The sequence below is a fragment of the Manihot esculenta genome, chromosome 6 (assembly GCF_001659605.2).
Source record: "Manihot esculenta cultivar AM560-2 chromosome 6, M.esculenta_v8, whole genome shotgun sequence".
In the NCBI taxonomy this organism is placed as follows: domain Eukaryota; kingdom Viridiplantae; phylum Streptophyta; class Magnoliopsida; order Malpighiales; family Euphorbiaceae; genus Manihot; species Manihot esculenta.
This window is the reverse complement of record NC_035166.2, coordinates 28,056,618-28,070,697: the sequence shown is the minus strand read 5'-3', so window position 1 is coordinate 28,070,697 and position 14,080 is coordinate 28,056,618. Positions and strand designations below refer to the sequence as shown.

The following is a 14,080-nucleotide window of genomic DNA, read 5'->3' as shown; positions in this document are numbered from 1 at the left end:
GGTAATTTTTTTTTCTTAAATATAAAATTTGGATATTTGGTGTGATAATCGAATGAAGAATTACCTAACCAGATTTATTATATTCAAGGGTATAATTGTAAAAGCATGAAACACGAATCAAAACCCTGCCGTTCCAATCTTCATCTGGATCTCAATTCTCAAACGCAAAACCCAATAAATCTCCTTTCCTCAACAACTGTGCACTCATCTCACTCCAAATTCGCGCCATTGCTCGGACAACCCTTCCTCAATCTGATCTCGATCTCGATTTTCCATTTCTCCTGGTAGTCAATTTCTATTCATACTTTTAGGATTTTGGCATCTTAATTTGTTATGAGGCTCGAACTATCGAAGTTTAGCTGAACTTTTGTGTTAATTTCACTTTTTTTATTGGAATTTGATATGATTCTATTGCTAATACTTGGATTATTTAGGGAGTTGGATGTGATTGAGTACATGGTTCACTCTATTTTATTTTATTTTTCTCTGGTGGATTCTTAGCTCTTGGCCATATTTTACTAGTGTAATTTATCGGATTGAATTAGGGTTGTTTTGGATTGTAACTCAGTCTATTTAGCTTGGCTCGTCTGATATCTGCGCCTCAGAATTTTTTTTTTCCTTTTGATAAAGGAAGATATTAGGAATTCTTTCTGTAACTTATTTTAGTTAGTTTCTATGTAAAATATTTTTCTAACATCTATCAAGGATTTTGAATGATGAATTCTAATTGAAGTTGTATATGGAAATCTTTTAGCTAGGAGGTCGCTATGGCTGCCTCTGAAGAGAATAGTGCTTTGTTCCCAATTTTCATTTTGACAATAATGGCACTGCCTCTAGTGCCTTACACAATAATGAAGTTATGCCGTGCTGCCTCTAAGAAAAGTAAGAGCATCAACTGCAGGTGCTCTGAATGCTTCTTGTCAGGGAAGTATCGCAAATCAATATTTAAGCGGGTGAGCCTTTTTTATGCAACCTCAATCTAAACTTTTGCCAAAAGCAGTTGCATTACTGGGTAGTATTCTGGTTGCTCTGCAATGATATTGATATCTTTTCTTCTTCTTTTTTTTTTTTTTCCATTTTTGGCAGATTTCAAACTTCTCCACATGTAGTAACTTGACATTGATTCTTCTTTGGATCATCATGATATTCCTGGTTTATTACATAAAAAATATGAGTCGGGAGGTAACTATTCTAAACTTCAATATCTGATTTTTGTATGAATATTCAGTTCCAATTTATTTTTATGATCAACTGGCCATTCTGCAGCTATTATATTTGTTTTAATTTATAAGATATTCCTCTTGTCTGGTTACTCAGGAATTTTATTTTAGTTGATCACATCAAAGCGAACAATTGTGTGTTCAACTTGTGAATAAGTTGCTTTTTGTTTGTTCTCTTGATCAGATTCAAGTTTTTGATCCTTATGCTATACTTGAATTGGAACCTGGAGCTTCAGAGACGGAAATTAAAAAGCGTTACAGGAGACTGTCTATTCTATACCATCCTGATAAAAATCCAGATCCAGGTTGAAGGTGTTTTAGTTTTTAGTTTATTTGTGTTTTCTACCTGAATTTTGAACTGGCAAGAAGGTTGTGCCATATGATCAATGACGTGTGCCTATTGCCTACTAACTCCTGCTTTCCAATTTTTATTTTTTTTCAGAGGCCCACAAGTTTTTTGTGGAGTCAATAACAAAAGCTTATCAAGCTCTAACAGATCCAATTTCCCGTGAGAATTATGAAAAATATGGCCATCCAGACGGTCGACAGGTGATGTGTCATGCTTCTTGGAAAACAAGAAGTAATTTGCTTTTAATGCACTTTGCTTCTCTGCGTCAACTGTGATTAATCTTTATTTTTGAACCTGAAGTTCACATTGCAATCTTGCAGGGGTTTCAAATGGGCATAGCACTTCCTCAGTTTCTGCTAGACATAGATGGGGCATCTGGTGGAATACTTTTACTTTGGATAGTTGGTGTTTGTATTCTACTGCCGTTGGTGGTTGCGGTGATATATCTTTCAAGGTCATCAAAATATACAGGAAATTATGTCATGCATCAGACTCTCTCTGCGTACTATTACTTAATGAAGCCTTCTTTGGCCCCAAGGTTATTGTTTTCTTCCCAGTATCTAGTAATTACTTCTCTTGTTCATAAAGTGAATATACTAGTGATAGAGCATTGTAGATGAATATGTCATCTAGCATCAGTGTGTATATTGTCCTTGCTTCTTAGATGTTTGATTGCTAGGTTAGAAGAGTTTGTACACTGTGATCGTATTCCTAGTGCTGTTGATCATAATGCTTTAACTTGGTCTCAAACTTAGAATTGCTCATTGACTGGTGTATGAAAGTACAACATAACTGTTTCCTCATTGTGGGCCACTTTACCAGTGATGCTTTATAAATTATGGGGTCACATCACAGAGTTTATCCAACTCGGAAGTCTTAAGGTCTCCCCTTAAGTTTGAGATTCTTCGTTTCATGCGTTGTACGCAGGTTTATGCATATGCAATTTGTTTTTATTCTATTTTATTTTTGTTTTAAATTCTGCTGGCTATTCTGGGATCTGTTATTTATATGAAGGGGAGAGGCTGTCAATTGTGTCTGTTTATGGCAATGATAATATTTGGTTGTGTCCACCCTTAGAAAATGTATTCAGTGAGGTTCATTTTTCATGATTTTTTTTTTGCTACATCATCTCTTGTAGTCCACATAAGTGGCTTTTTATGATTGTTTATGCTAATTTGTACCTTGTCCATACAGCAAAGTTATGGAAGTCTTTACTAAGGCTGCTGAATATATGGAAATTCCAGTTCGTAGGACTGATGATGAACCTCTTCAGAAGCTGTTTATGTCAGTTAGAAGTGAGCTGAATCTGGACCTCAAGAATATTAAGCAGGAACAGGCAAAATTTTGGAAGCAGCATCCTGCAGTAGTTAAGGTGGGTTGTCTACCAAAATATTATTATGTAGAAGCGTCAAAACATCCTGTTTAATGCTTGATGAGGTTCATATGCTTACTTATCTGCTATTTTCTCTTCAGACAGAGTTGTTAATTCAGGCTCAGTTAACTCGCGAATCTGCAGCCTTATCACCTACTTTGCATGGTGATTTCAGACGTGTGCTAGAACTTGCACCTCGCCTCCTCGAAGAATTAATGAAGGTAGTTTGACATCTGGTGTTATATTTTTGAAGTATATTTTTTAGGATCCAGGAATAACTTTTTGGCCCCTTGAAAAAATGTCACCTACCCATGTGGCTTTTATCTATGTTTTCTTAAGATCTTGGCATGGTGGAAGCGTAATTTACCGTTGTGTTTTGAACTTTTCTTATTTCCTGCATTCATCTATTTGTTGCTCTTTGAGCTACGCAAGTATTAATAGATTTTACTCTCTATTTACAGATGGCAGTCATACCACGCACAGCTCAGGGCCATGGATGGCTGCGACCTGCAATTGGGGTTGTTGAGCTCTCTCAATGTATTATTCAGGTGCTGTTTTACAGATTCTACTTTTAGTTGTCATTGTGATGTTTCCCTCATCAGCTTTCCAAAAATGGTTATGTTTTCCCCTCTTCTACTAAAATCAATGAATGATATGATTTACATTTCTGTCAATGAACTGTGATGCAGGCTGTTCCTCTTAGTGCAAGGAAAACTACCGGAGGATCTACAGAAGGCATTGCACCCTTTATGCAGCTGCCACATTTCAGTGAATCTATTATCAAGAAGATAGCACGCAAGGTAATTTGTAAAAACCTGTGTTGGAGAATGTCGTGCATGAACTTGCTGATTTTAAATTTAAATGTCTCTTGCTGGCCATGAAGATCCTTAGAAAAACTTTTATACAGAATGAGAAGATCCTATGCTGTGTTTTCAATCTGTTGGTAAATGTCATTTTTAGCTGGAATAAATTTAGAAGTGGAAATTCTGATTTTTTTTTTTTCTAGAAATTAAGAGAATTCAGCATTTGAAGCATTTTGAACTTGAAAGTAATGTTTTTGGAATATGCATATGGTGTCCTGATGTTACTATTAAAGAGCTTTTGTTCCTGAATGCAGAAGGTGAGAACTTTTCAGGATTTTTGTGATATGGCTCTGGAAGATCGTGCTGACCTGCTAGAGCAAGTTGCTGGATTCTCGTCATCTGAAGTACAAGATATTGAGATGGTACTGGAAATGATGCCTTCTGTAACCATTGATGTTAGATGTGAGACTGAAGGTGAAGAGGGTATACAGGAGGGTGACATTGTCACTGTTCAAGCTTGGATAACCCTCAAACGTGCTAATGGCCTGATAGGTGCACTCCCCCATGCTCCTTATTATCCATTTCACAAGGAAGAGAACTTCTGGTTTCTGCTTGCAGACCCCATCTCAAATAATGTCTGGTTTTCCCAGAAGGTAAATTTCATGGATGAAGCTGCAGCTATAACTGCTGCTTCCAAGGCAATTGAGGAGGCTATGGAGGGGTCTGGAGCAAGTGTTAAGGAAACAAGTATGGCAGTCCGAAAAGCAGTTGAGAAGGTGCGAGATGGCTCGAGACTGGTGATGGGCAAGTTTCCAGCACCTGCTGAAGGGAACTACAATTTGACTTGTTATTGCCTGTGTGACTCTTGGATAGGTTGTGACAAAAAGACTAACCTGAAGGTTAAAATTCTGAAAAGAACACGGGCTGGCACTCGGGGTGGTTCTGTCTCTGAAGAGGGACCCATTGCAGAGGACGGGCTTGAAGAGGAAGAGGAGAATGAAGAAGAGGAATATGATGATTATGAAAGTGAGTATAGTGAAGACGAGGAAGATGAAAAAGATGCAAAAAAGAAGGGCCCTGCTGCAAATGGTACTGTGCATAAAAGAGGCTCAAGCTCAGAAGAAGGTTCAGGCAGCGATGAGGAATGAAAACTATTTTATTTATCCATGGAAAAGAATAAGCTTTTAATTTATTTAGTGGATGGATGAACTTAACGATCATCTCAGTGATAGTCATTCATGTCTCCTCCCTGTTTGGGCAAAAGTTTCAATATTTTTTATACCGTTGACTGGGTTCTCTACTAATTTTACCTATCAGAGTATTTTCAGCCCAGATTTTTATCAATGCCTACTATTTTGTACTTGACGAACCGTCGCCACCGACCCACCACCACCCCTTCTCTTCTCGAGAACTCTTTGGGTGAGCATGGTTTGATCTGTAAAAATTATTGCATTCCATACCACCTAAATCACCTTAGCCGGGCCCTAATTCTTTGTCAAAACATTGATCGGACGCTAAACCAAATAGCATTATAGCAAATATAGCACCGAACCTGATCCTCAACAGATGTATTTAAATATGAAAGAAAGGGTTTCAGGATGGAATTAATAAAATTTTAAAAATTGGTAATTCATAAATGTTTCAATAATTAGCGGTGGGAGGAGAGAGGTGGAGTTTCAAGTGGTGTGGATAGAAATAATATTACTGAAGTATATAATTTCTAGATATTAATATGTGAAAAGCATGTATATATATATTAATGACCGTCGGGCTTCTTTTGCCTTGAGCGAGATCGGGCCCAAGAAGAGAATAATGGTTCAAAATCTATCAAGTCCTCCTTAAGCAAGATCGACCCAGCGTTTCAAGTCTCGACCCGGACACGCGGGGTAAGCCAGATCCACTGTGAGCCTGGATCCAATAAGAAGAAGTTCAACCCAGTGAAGTGAAGCGGGAGAGAATAGTAGGCCTAAACACCTTGCAGCCCTATCCGTATGCGCACTAAAGAGAATTAAATGGCCCCCTGGCATGGAGAGGGGGTCTGACACGTCCGTACGTACGAGTCTGAGTGACATAGACTGAGTGTCATAGACAGGTAGCATAATAGTAGGAACGGGGGCAGGTAAAAAGGGGGTCTTCTCTTTCCGAGGATCGGCTTTTTTTCTCAACTCTTACTTAAATATACTACTCTTATTCATAAAATCTGACTTAAACGTCGGAGGGTCTCCACCGGGGTATTCCGATAAATCCCTGACCGTTTTTCTTATTTTGCAAGTCATATGATCAAATAGAACATTGAGAGACCCATTTGATGGATCTATATGATGGATCAGGAAGAAAATCAGATCTATCATGATCGATCATGGAGCGGAAGGAGAAAAAGATTTATCATATATATATATTTTTTTTTTTTTTGAGAAAGTATGTCTAGTTGATTTCACCTTGAAACTTGGATGCATATTTGACAATTTTAAAGCATGGAACTTCCATTGAGAAAGAAATGCAATAGGTTCGTAGCTTGAATCTCAGCAACTAATTAACCCTTCGATTTCTTCCGTCCCCAAATATCAACATCCTTTTCCTCAATCACTGCTCTCGCAAGAGCTCCTACGATTGCCTTGCCTCCACATCACAAATGCTGCCTCACTATACGCAAAAACCCTCTTTATTGTCTCATCATCACATTTCCTTCATTGTCTTGTTTTAGATAAGAAAATTATTCTCTTTCAAATAAAAAATTTGATTAAAAAAATTAAATTCGGTTGAATTCTCATAAATAAGTTATTTTTATGAGAATCTTTGCAAGTTTGGCTAATGAATCTGTGTATTGATAATTGTAAAAAGAAAAAAAGTCAAATAATTGAGTGTAACGATATCTGCTGGATTTTATTTTTTAACGATAACTTTCAATTAAATTTCACTTTATATTTAAAAAAAAAATTGAGAATTATAGCGTTTGAATTTTTTTATTCTCTCAGTGAAACTAAATATCATCTGATCAGAGTTTTTATATGTAATTAGTACTAAACTTTTATCACGTGATTTATGTTGAGTACCAACTCATAGCCTACTTTAAGCGATTGTTGTTGACCGAATATCATTTTATCAATTGTTATAGAATCCAATAGATTTTATAATCTGAATAAGCTCGTAACCTACTTAATTTTAAGTAATTATTGTATTATATCATAAACAAAAGTTAAAAGTGAAGAAAGGGACACTACATGCCCAAACAAAATTTACAAGTTTCCTTCAAAAGATTAACGACAAAGAATAATAAAATCAGTAAACCTCTCAAGCTCAAAGAACAATAAGTTTTTTAGCATACAAAATCAGCGCTGAAGGAAAATTTATGGGAAAAGGAAATGCTCTAAAAACCAAAATTTTTTATCAATGCCTTCGTAGAGTGACCGAGTAGAATACAATTATTGTGATCATTAACGTGTAAAATATATTTACAAAATTACTGAAGGGTTAAAAGAAATAGATGTTTATGAGATAAGGCCTTCAGTAGGATATTTATTAGCACCCACGTTCATGGTATAGATACATAGAAGATTCAGTATTAGGCCAATCTAAAGATTTGCAAAATTAAAGCTGGATGACTCTTCCATGGATTCTCCAAGTGCTGCCCTATTTGAGCTTCTGGTTGTTACAAGTGCATCAGCTCAGCTTGGGAAGCAGTCCTTTCCACAGCTATCCACCAATTGTCATCTTCATCAATGTTGCTCTGGCTTGCAGAAATCAAAGAAATAATCAGCTCATCACAAATCTCAGAACTAGTCAAAGAAAACCTTGCATACATCCAAGTCTGCAGGAGTTTGAACTATCTACCCTATTTGGTATAGAGATGAGAAAAGATAAGTAGACTGAGAACTGCAATTGTGCTGGTAACTACATCTCTTATTAAGGTCTTATATAGCCGCTCTTGGCATTAGAAATGACAATGAGGAAAGATAGTCGGCTGCTAGAGAACTAATATGTGCTTTAGAGCAACTAACCATGGTGCTAAGCTCCATCTTTTTCTGTTTGCTTTCAATATCATCAGCAACTTCCAAAGCTTCTATCCACCAAGAATCCTTAGCAAAGTTGTCAGTATCATGGTCATCATTGTAAAGCAGAACACCTCCACAATCACTTTTAACAGATTGATGCTCAAGGTTATCATTTGATAATCCCATATGATCCACTTGTGCTGAATCGTAGAAAACCGAAGGATCAGGGATCAAATTTATAGGGATTGGCCGTAAAGGAGATCGGTAACCTGGTGCCATAAAAAGATTAGTTTAGAGCAACTCTTCATGGCATCAAAAGAGTGCTACGATAAATAAATAAAAAGTCCAGCACCTTGGCAATCTGGATCATGACATTTCTGATAATAAGCTGCCCTTCTCAGGTCAATAACATATATAACTGAACCAAAAAGAGACAGTGGAAACTAAGTCTGCGTAACTGCAAAAAGAAGTTTGAAGTAAAATCTTCAAAATATTTTAGCTGCTACACCATTTACAGTCGCACAAAAGACAGTTTTCTGAATTGCTAAACTATAATCAACAGCAAAAATTGCAGTGATATATTTTATTTGCAGCTAAAAAGATACAAGTCCACAAAAGACATACCATGATTGCTTTTATGCTGTCTTCCAATTCGTTCACAGTATCTATTCCTTGACATGCTATAGACCATCAATCCATACTCTGAAAACCAATACCAGCTTCGGATTTTCCCTGAGTTGCAGATATTGTCAGCAAGGTAATGAAGGATATAAAATTTGTGAAGCATCTAGATTTCCTAATCCCTACTCAATTAAAATAAGAGAAGGCATAGACTGGTTTCCAGTTAGTGTTCTTTGCTTAAAATAACCAGGTAGCTCCTTGTGATAAAGAATTTGAAGGGATATTGGAGTTTGAACTGCTTACAAATCTTGTTAAATTAAAGTCAAGTTTCTAAGAACTAGAAAGGAGAATGTGTCGGTTAGTGAAATTATGAAAGGCTACAGGGGAACAAAAATTAAGTAATCACAAAAAAAGAAAAAAATCAACAGAAAAATTGAACGGGCTCTGCCATTTGTTCAAGGCAGAATACTTGAAAATTGTACAACCTGATACACTTCCGACAGAGGCAATAGATTCTACAAAATTGTCCAAAGATGGGAATGGCGACTTTCCGATTGTATAAGTAGTCCATGCATCATTTACTTGAGAGGTATTGAACCTTCTAGAATAATAAGTAGTCTGCAATGAGGAAAAAAAAATGAGACTGTAAATTAATCAGAAACCTGAACATCAGGAGAATGACTTCTTAGAACTTAATGCCAGGTCATAAAAATTAATCAGAAACCTGATCATCTGGAGTCTATGAAAAATAGCTTTTTGAAGGGTATAAGTAGAACATGGCAAAAAGAATCTTTAAGGTACAGATGTTCCTAAAAGGTAGCTTAATGTTGGAACTAATGCAGACTCAAAAATACCTCTGTATCAAAATGCAAGGTCTTCACACAATCCAAGTCCATTTTGCAGACTAAAAGCTTCTCACAATCAGCATCCATATTGCAGATCAAGGAGGCCATGAACATGTCTTCTTCACACTGTTATTCACCAACATTGGCATATTACTGAATATTGAGTGAAGAGAATTATATTCTATTATGGAACCACAAATTAGCTTCGTGTTGGTTCTTTATCATTGGCATTCTCTTTACTGAAATGTCAAACTAAATCTATATTCATTGAAAAGCCTCACAGGAGATAAAAGCAGCCAAAAGGAGAAAAAAAAAAAAGATATCTATACTTTACTTACAACTCAGTAACTCATGTAATTGTCCAACAAATCTGAGCCCCTGGTAAGACTCCTATTGATAACTGATAAGGAGCCACAACCAGGACATAGCTAAAAAATTATTTAAAAAAAAAAAATCTAGTTGGGCAATAAACAGAACATGAAAAAAAAAAAGTAAAGCATTTTTTACAAGTCATTGTATTGTTTAATTGTGCCTCCTTGATAATGGATGAGATTGCCAATATAAATAAAGATAAAAGAAAAAATAGCAGAAATTATCCCTGTATGTTGATTGGAGTTCCTTACAAGTTACAAGAAGACCTAAAGAGAGTGCCAAGCCAAATTTGGATCAAATGAAGACCAATGTTACTTGATAGAAAAATTATTGAACTTTAAATTTTTATTCATAGATCAGAAGAACAACATACCATTACCATGTCCTTACATTTGAAGCGCCTAGTTGGTAGTAGAACTGCATTCTTCCCTGCCTTGGATGACAAAGCTAAACGAAAGACACGATTTCTAGAATAGACGGCAGTGTCTACAAAAAGTTGGCTTGGAGATTCAGAAGTTAAATCTTTTCTTACAAATAGTTTTCCATATCCTTCATCTCTCTCCCTTTCACTTGAGATCCGAGAGCATATCTGACAATATATCATTGCACAGAGACAACAGTTGATACTTCTACAAGAAAACGAGAGAGAAGTTGTATCGAAAAAAGCAGATTTAACGAGAGAGAAGTTGTATCAACAAACATAGATTCCTATAAACTATATACAGGGGGCACGACAATCCATAACCCATATTCCGTTAAGACATCAGAAACAGTTAATAGGCCTATTCTCTAAGATTTACCTCTGAAACAAATGCACCAGCATGAGAGTTGTCCTTAAAAGCAGCCTTTGGTATGCGGATGATCAAGTGGCGTGAGAACTTTTCTGCATGTGCAAAATTAGAACTTAGAAGCAATAATTAGTTTGAAAAACCAAGGCTTAGTTAGATTCCAGATGCTAAATATAATAAATCCCACTTAATTTATTCCTAAAAAAAAAGACATTATAAAAGTCATAGACAACATCATACTATTGTAAGGATTCCAGATGTGGCTCACTTTCTATCTCTCTCTGCTTTTCCTAACATTTTTACTTTAAATATCTGCCTGCCTTCTTTTTAATTTAGCAAAGAAAGGCCCAACTAGAAGACCCTCAAAACAGAAATATCGTGTGGTAACACATTGCCACCTCTTTGCAAAAAAAGCATGAAAGGAATGTGATGCCTAAACCTTCTGATATTTCAATATATTATGACATGTCATGAAATAAAAGAAAGCACACAGATGTTACATTTCTGCTGGATGTACATACCTGCAGTGGAGGAATCGAGCTCCACTATCCACTCAAGGTTTCCTTGAATGGTATACTTTTCAAATAATGCTTCTAGAACGACTGATATCAAGAGATCAACCATTTCATCTCCATGTCTTTCTACATTTTCTTTTTTACTGAACTCCAAATCAAAATACAGGTGGCATGGTAAACCCTGAAACAACACATCAGTTAGAAAAAAGAATTATGATGACAAACTACATAAATGACTTTAGTAGTCCAGTTTATAAGAAAATGCTTTAGTTTTTTCACAGACAGATTAAAATGGACCAGTTAGGAAAGAGACATTAGAAGCAAGCAGGGAGAAGACAGAAAAGATGAGATATAAACACAACCTTGAAATTTTATTTGAAATAACACTGGCTCCAATTTTAATACAATCACGGTTTGCAGTTATGGGGTGTACGTGAATGTTTTGATTTATAAAAAGGAAACAAAGAGGTTATCACCTCCTGAATCACTTCATAATGGTGGCGAAATTTGGAATCCATGCTTTTGTACCTGTAGTTCAGAAAATCAGCATGTGAAAACCCTTCAAAGAGTGAAGGGTAACTATGATTTGGTAATCATGCAATAAAAGTTAAACACGAAAACCTCCTCCAGAACTCCTGGTATGTTGAAACAAGGAACCTCCTTTGTCCCTTATAGTGATCTTGATAACTAAAGACACGCATATTCCCATGCTCTTTTGCAAAGTTCATTGCTTCATTCTGCCTTGGAAATGTAGCCCATACTTCCTTCCTGGGAAACCAGTAACTAGAGTGAATTACTATTGATGATATAATAGAAGATGCAGTAAGAGAAGAGTCAAAATGAAATTCTGCCTTAAAGAGAAGTAGGAAAGGGCAGGATAACTACCCCAAGTTTGAATTTTGTTGTTCTGCAAGATCAATACGTATTTCATGCAGCAGTCGCAACAAACTGATTGGTCTTTTTGGAGGCACACCATGTGGAGAGCCATAAAACACAATGGGAGAAATCTGCCTCCCATGGCCAAAGTTGTTTGCTTTTACTGTTGTTGAACCAAACTGAGGAAATAATGATAAAACTATTAAATGATTAAGCTCTGCAGAATGATGAACATCATAGCATAGGCTTCTGAGCTTCAAGTCCAGTGGCGGAGCCGGGAATTTATTCCCTTTCTTTTTTTTGGAGGGGGGGGGGGGGATTATAATACATGAATAAAATGTTCCCACATGCAAATGCACACCCCCAAACATCATATGTAGCAAATAAAGAGCATAACATATATAGTAAATAAAAATAATGAAAATATCAAACTATAAAATTGTATCGATTAAAAACTTATAACATTATAATCTCTATGATAAAAGTAACTATTACAAAATAATCTCTATAATGGATACGGTCACAGCATATAGCATTTTTTTTTAAAAAAAAAAGAGCCAAAACTACTAACTTTCTCCCCAGAGAGTTGTGCATTCGTTGCATTCTTCTTCTTTGGTTGCGCGGTTGATCCCGGTGATGGAGTGCCAGAAGCTGGTGATACTTCCTGTATTCCATTCGCTTGCTTCAATTTGGTCTTGCATCTCTTTTTGATTCTTATGGCAGATTCTAATAAAAAATGCAAAATACATCACCATGTAAGCACAGGGATAAAACAACAACTCACATAATTCATTGGGCCATGAAATATCATATCGAGACGCGTAAAAAAATTCTTGCCAACCAAAATTTAGATACTGGAAAGTGGAAACTACAACCCATTAACGTTTGGTTACTCCAAATTGAAAAGGTGTATCAAACTACCAGAGAAAATTTTTAAAGTAAAGCCACTGAAGCAAATTGCAGAAAGAAAATGAACAGGAAAAAAAATCAGGAGATTGAGAAATAAGAATCAATTTTCAATTTTGCTATATATAGAGAGAATAGAGTTCATAATTGAAGACCTAGAAATCAGCAGTTTTCAGTATCATTTTATTTGAAGAATTCTGCTTTGAAGAAATGAGAAATTGGGAACTTACGAGGAGGAGAGATGCCACACTTGAAACATTCAAACAATCGATCCACGTCGTCCATGGCGTTCAATGACATTTTCCCCCAAATTTGCTAAATTCTCTCTCTTTTACATTTTCCCTTCCTTTTAATATACTGTGGGCAGAAATCAGAATAAGCGGGAACTTTTGTATTTGTGAAATAACAGTAATGGGCCTTTTTATGGCCATGTACTGGGCTCACTAATGGCCGTAGTCAGATTAGAATCGATCTGCTACCGTGATCTTCTGTAAGAGTTTCCGTATTTCTTCTTCATTGAAAGACACCGCAGCCATCTCCGCTTTCTTTATAAACTTGCCCCACCTCCACGAATTCAGCTAACAGTTGAAAGGCCAATATTATATACTTCTCCAGGAAAATCTACGGTAAATTCTCCAGCCAGAATTGCTTGTCTTCATCGTTTGCTTTTGACTTAATCTCTACCTGATGGACATTGATTTTTATACCAATCAACCTCTAGTATTCAGTTATAAAATGGGATACTCTAATTAGTTTCTAAATCATTTCGTTTTCCTCCTGATCAATGCATAAACAAAAACTATCTTGTCTAGTTAATTCTTACACCATGAGGAACGCGAGGGGAAAAAGAAAAGCAGCACTAGAATATACTAATGATTCTTCATTGTTGCTACCTCTCCTCTGGAGTGAGAAGCTAAAGAGCTTCTAGAAGCCATAAGGTTAGCCAAAACAATGGGAATAAGTTCTGTTGTGGGGGAGACTGATTCTTCTGTCTTGTATTCGGCTGTTACTAACTCAGAGGAGAATAGTAGGTGGGAGATTCAAGCTTCTGTCATGGTTGATGTCTGTTTCTTCTTTAGTCAGAAGTTCAGCTAATAGAGCTGCTGCCTGCCGATTGTTCAGTCAAATCACAGTTTAATGGTGATGCCTGCGGGGCCTTGTCATTCATTTCCTTGCAGTTCAAGAAAACTAAAATCCTATGATAATAGATTATTTCTAGTCATAATTAATCCTAGCATTTTCTTTGGTACATTGCAATGAACAGAACCCATTAATTTCTTTAGTTTATTCGTGTAGCTATAGTTTCATTTGGTGACAGAAAGTACTGGTAAATACATTTATTATTAATATAGATGCATTATTTAACGTAGATCTCTATTAAAGTTGTTCAACTACTACTCAATAATTGAGTAATCATAAGT

The 14,080-nt window shown here is 36.2% G+C and overlaps 2 protein-coding genes across 10 annotated transcripts; one reads left to right on the top strand and one right to left on the bottom strand.

Moving 5' to 3' along the window:
• The first annotated feature begins 125 nt into the window (after positions 1 to 125).
• Positions 126 to 5,076, top strand: LOC110617433 (dnaJ protein ERDJ2A). 2 transcript variants are annotated; one of them, XM_021760192.2, is made up of 11 exons: positions 126 to 284; positions 755 to 953; positions 1,087 to 1,182; positions 1,405 to 1,525; positions 1,663 to 1,769; positions 1,890 to 2,107; positions 2,764 to 2,941; positions 3,043 to 3,162; positions 3,403 to 3,489; positions 3,631 to 3,741; positions 4,059 to 5,076. In XM_021760192.2, exons 2-11 carry the CDS (start codon positions 768 to 770, stop codon positions 4,890 to 4,892), a joined length of 2,058 nt encoding a protein of 685 aa, XP_021615884.1. In that variant the 5' UTR covers positions 126 to 284; positions 755 to 767; the 3' UTR covers positions 4,893 to 5,076. The 2 variants fall into 2 exon arrangements, with proteins under 2 accessions (XP_021615884.1, XP_043813584.1); XM_043957649.1 differs by having other exon boundaries at positions 132 to 284; positions 759 to 953.
• A 2,034-nt stretch (positions 5,077 to 7,110) lies between these two features.
• Positions 7,111 to 13,902, bottom strand: LOC110616962 (DNA-directed primase/polymerase protein). Of its 8 annotated transcripts, none has more exons than XM_021759504.2 (14): positions 12,890 to 13,896; positions 12,325 to 12,479; positions 11,763 to 11,932; positions 11,499 to 11,645; positions 11,354 to 11,405; positions 10,884 to 11,058; positions 10,375 to 10,457; positions 9,948 to 10,163; positions 9,212 to 9,328; positions 8,843 to 8,975; positions 8,361 to 8,468; positions 8,089 to 8,154; positions 7,743 to 8,005; positions 7,111 to 7,475 (listed from the first exon to the last, which is right to left on the bottom strand). In XM_021759504.2, the coding sequence occupies exons 1-14, from the start codon at positions 12,957 to 12,959 to the stop codon at positions 7,461 to 7,463; spliced, it is 1,770 nt and encodes a 589-aa protein (XP_021615196.1). In that variant the 5' UTR covers positions 12,960 to 13,896; the 3' UTR covers positions 7,111 to 7,460. The 8 variants fall into 8 exon arrangements, 7 of the variants coding, with proteins under 7 accessions (XP_021615196.1, XP_021615194.1, XP_043813148.1 ...); XM_021759502.2 differs by having other exon boundaries at positions 7,111 to 7,471; positions 12,890 to 13,889; XM_043957213.1 differs by having other exon boundaries at positions 7,111 to 7,471; positions 9,954 to 10,163; positions 12,890 to 12,965.
• Between the last annotated feature and the right edge of the window lie 178 nt (positions 13,903 to 14,080).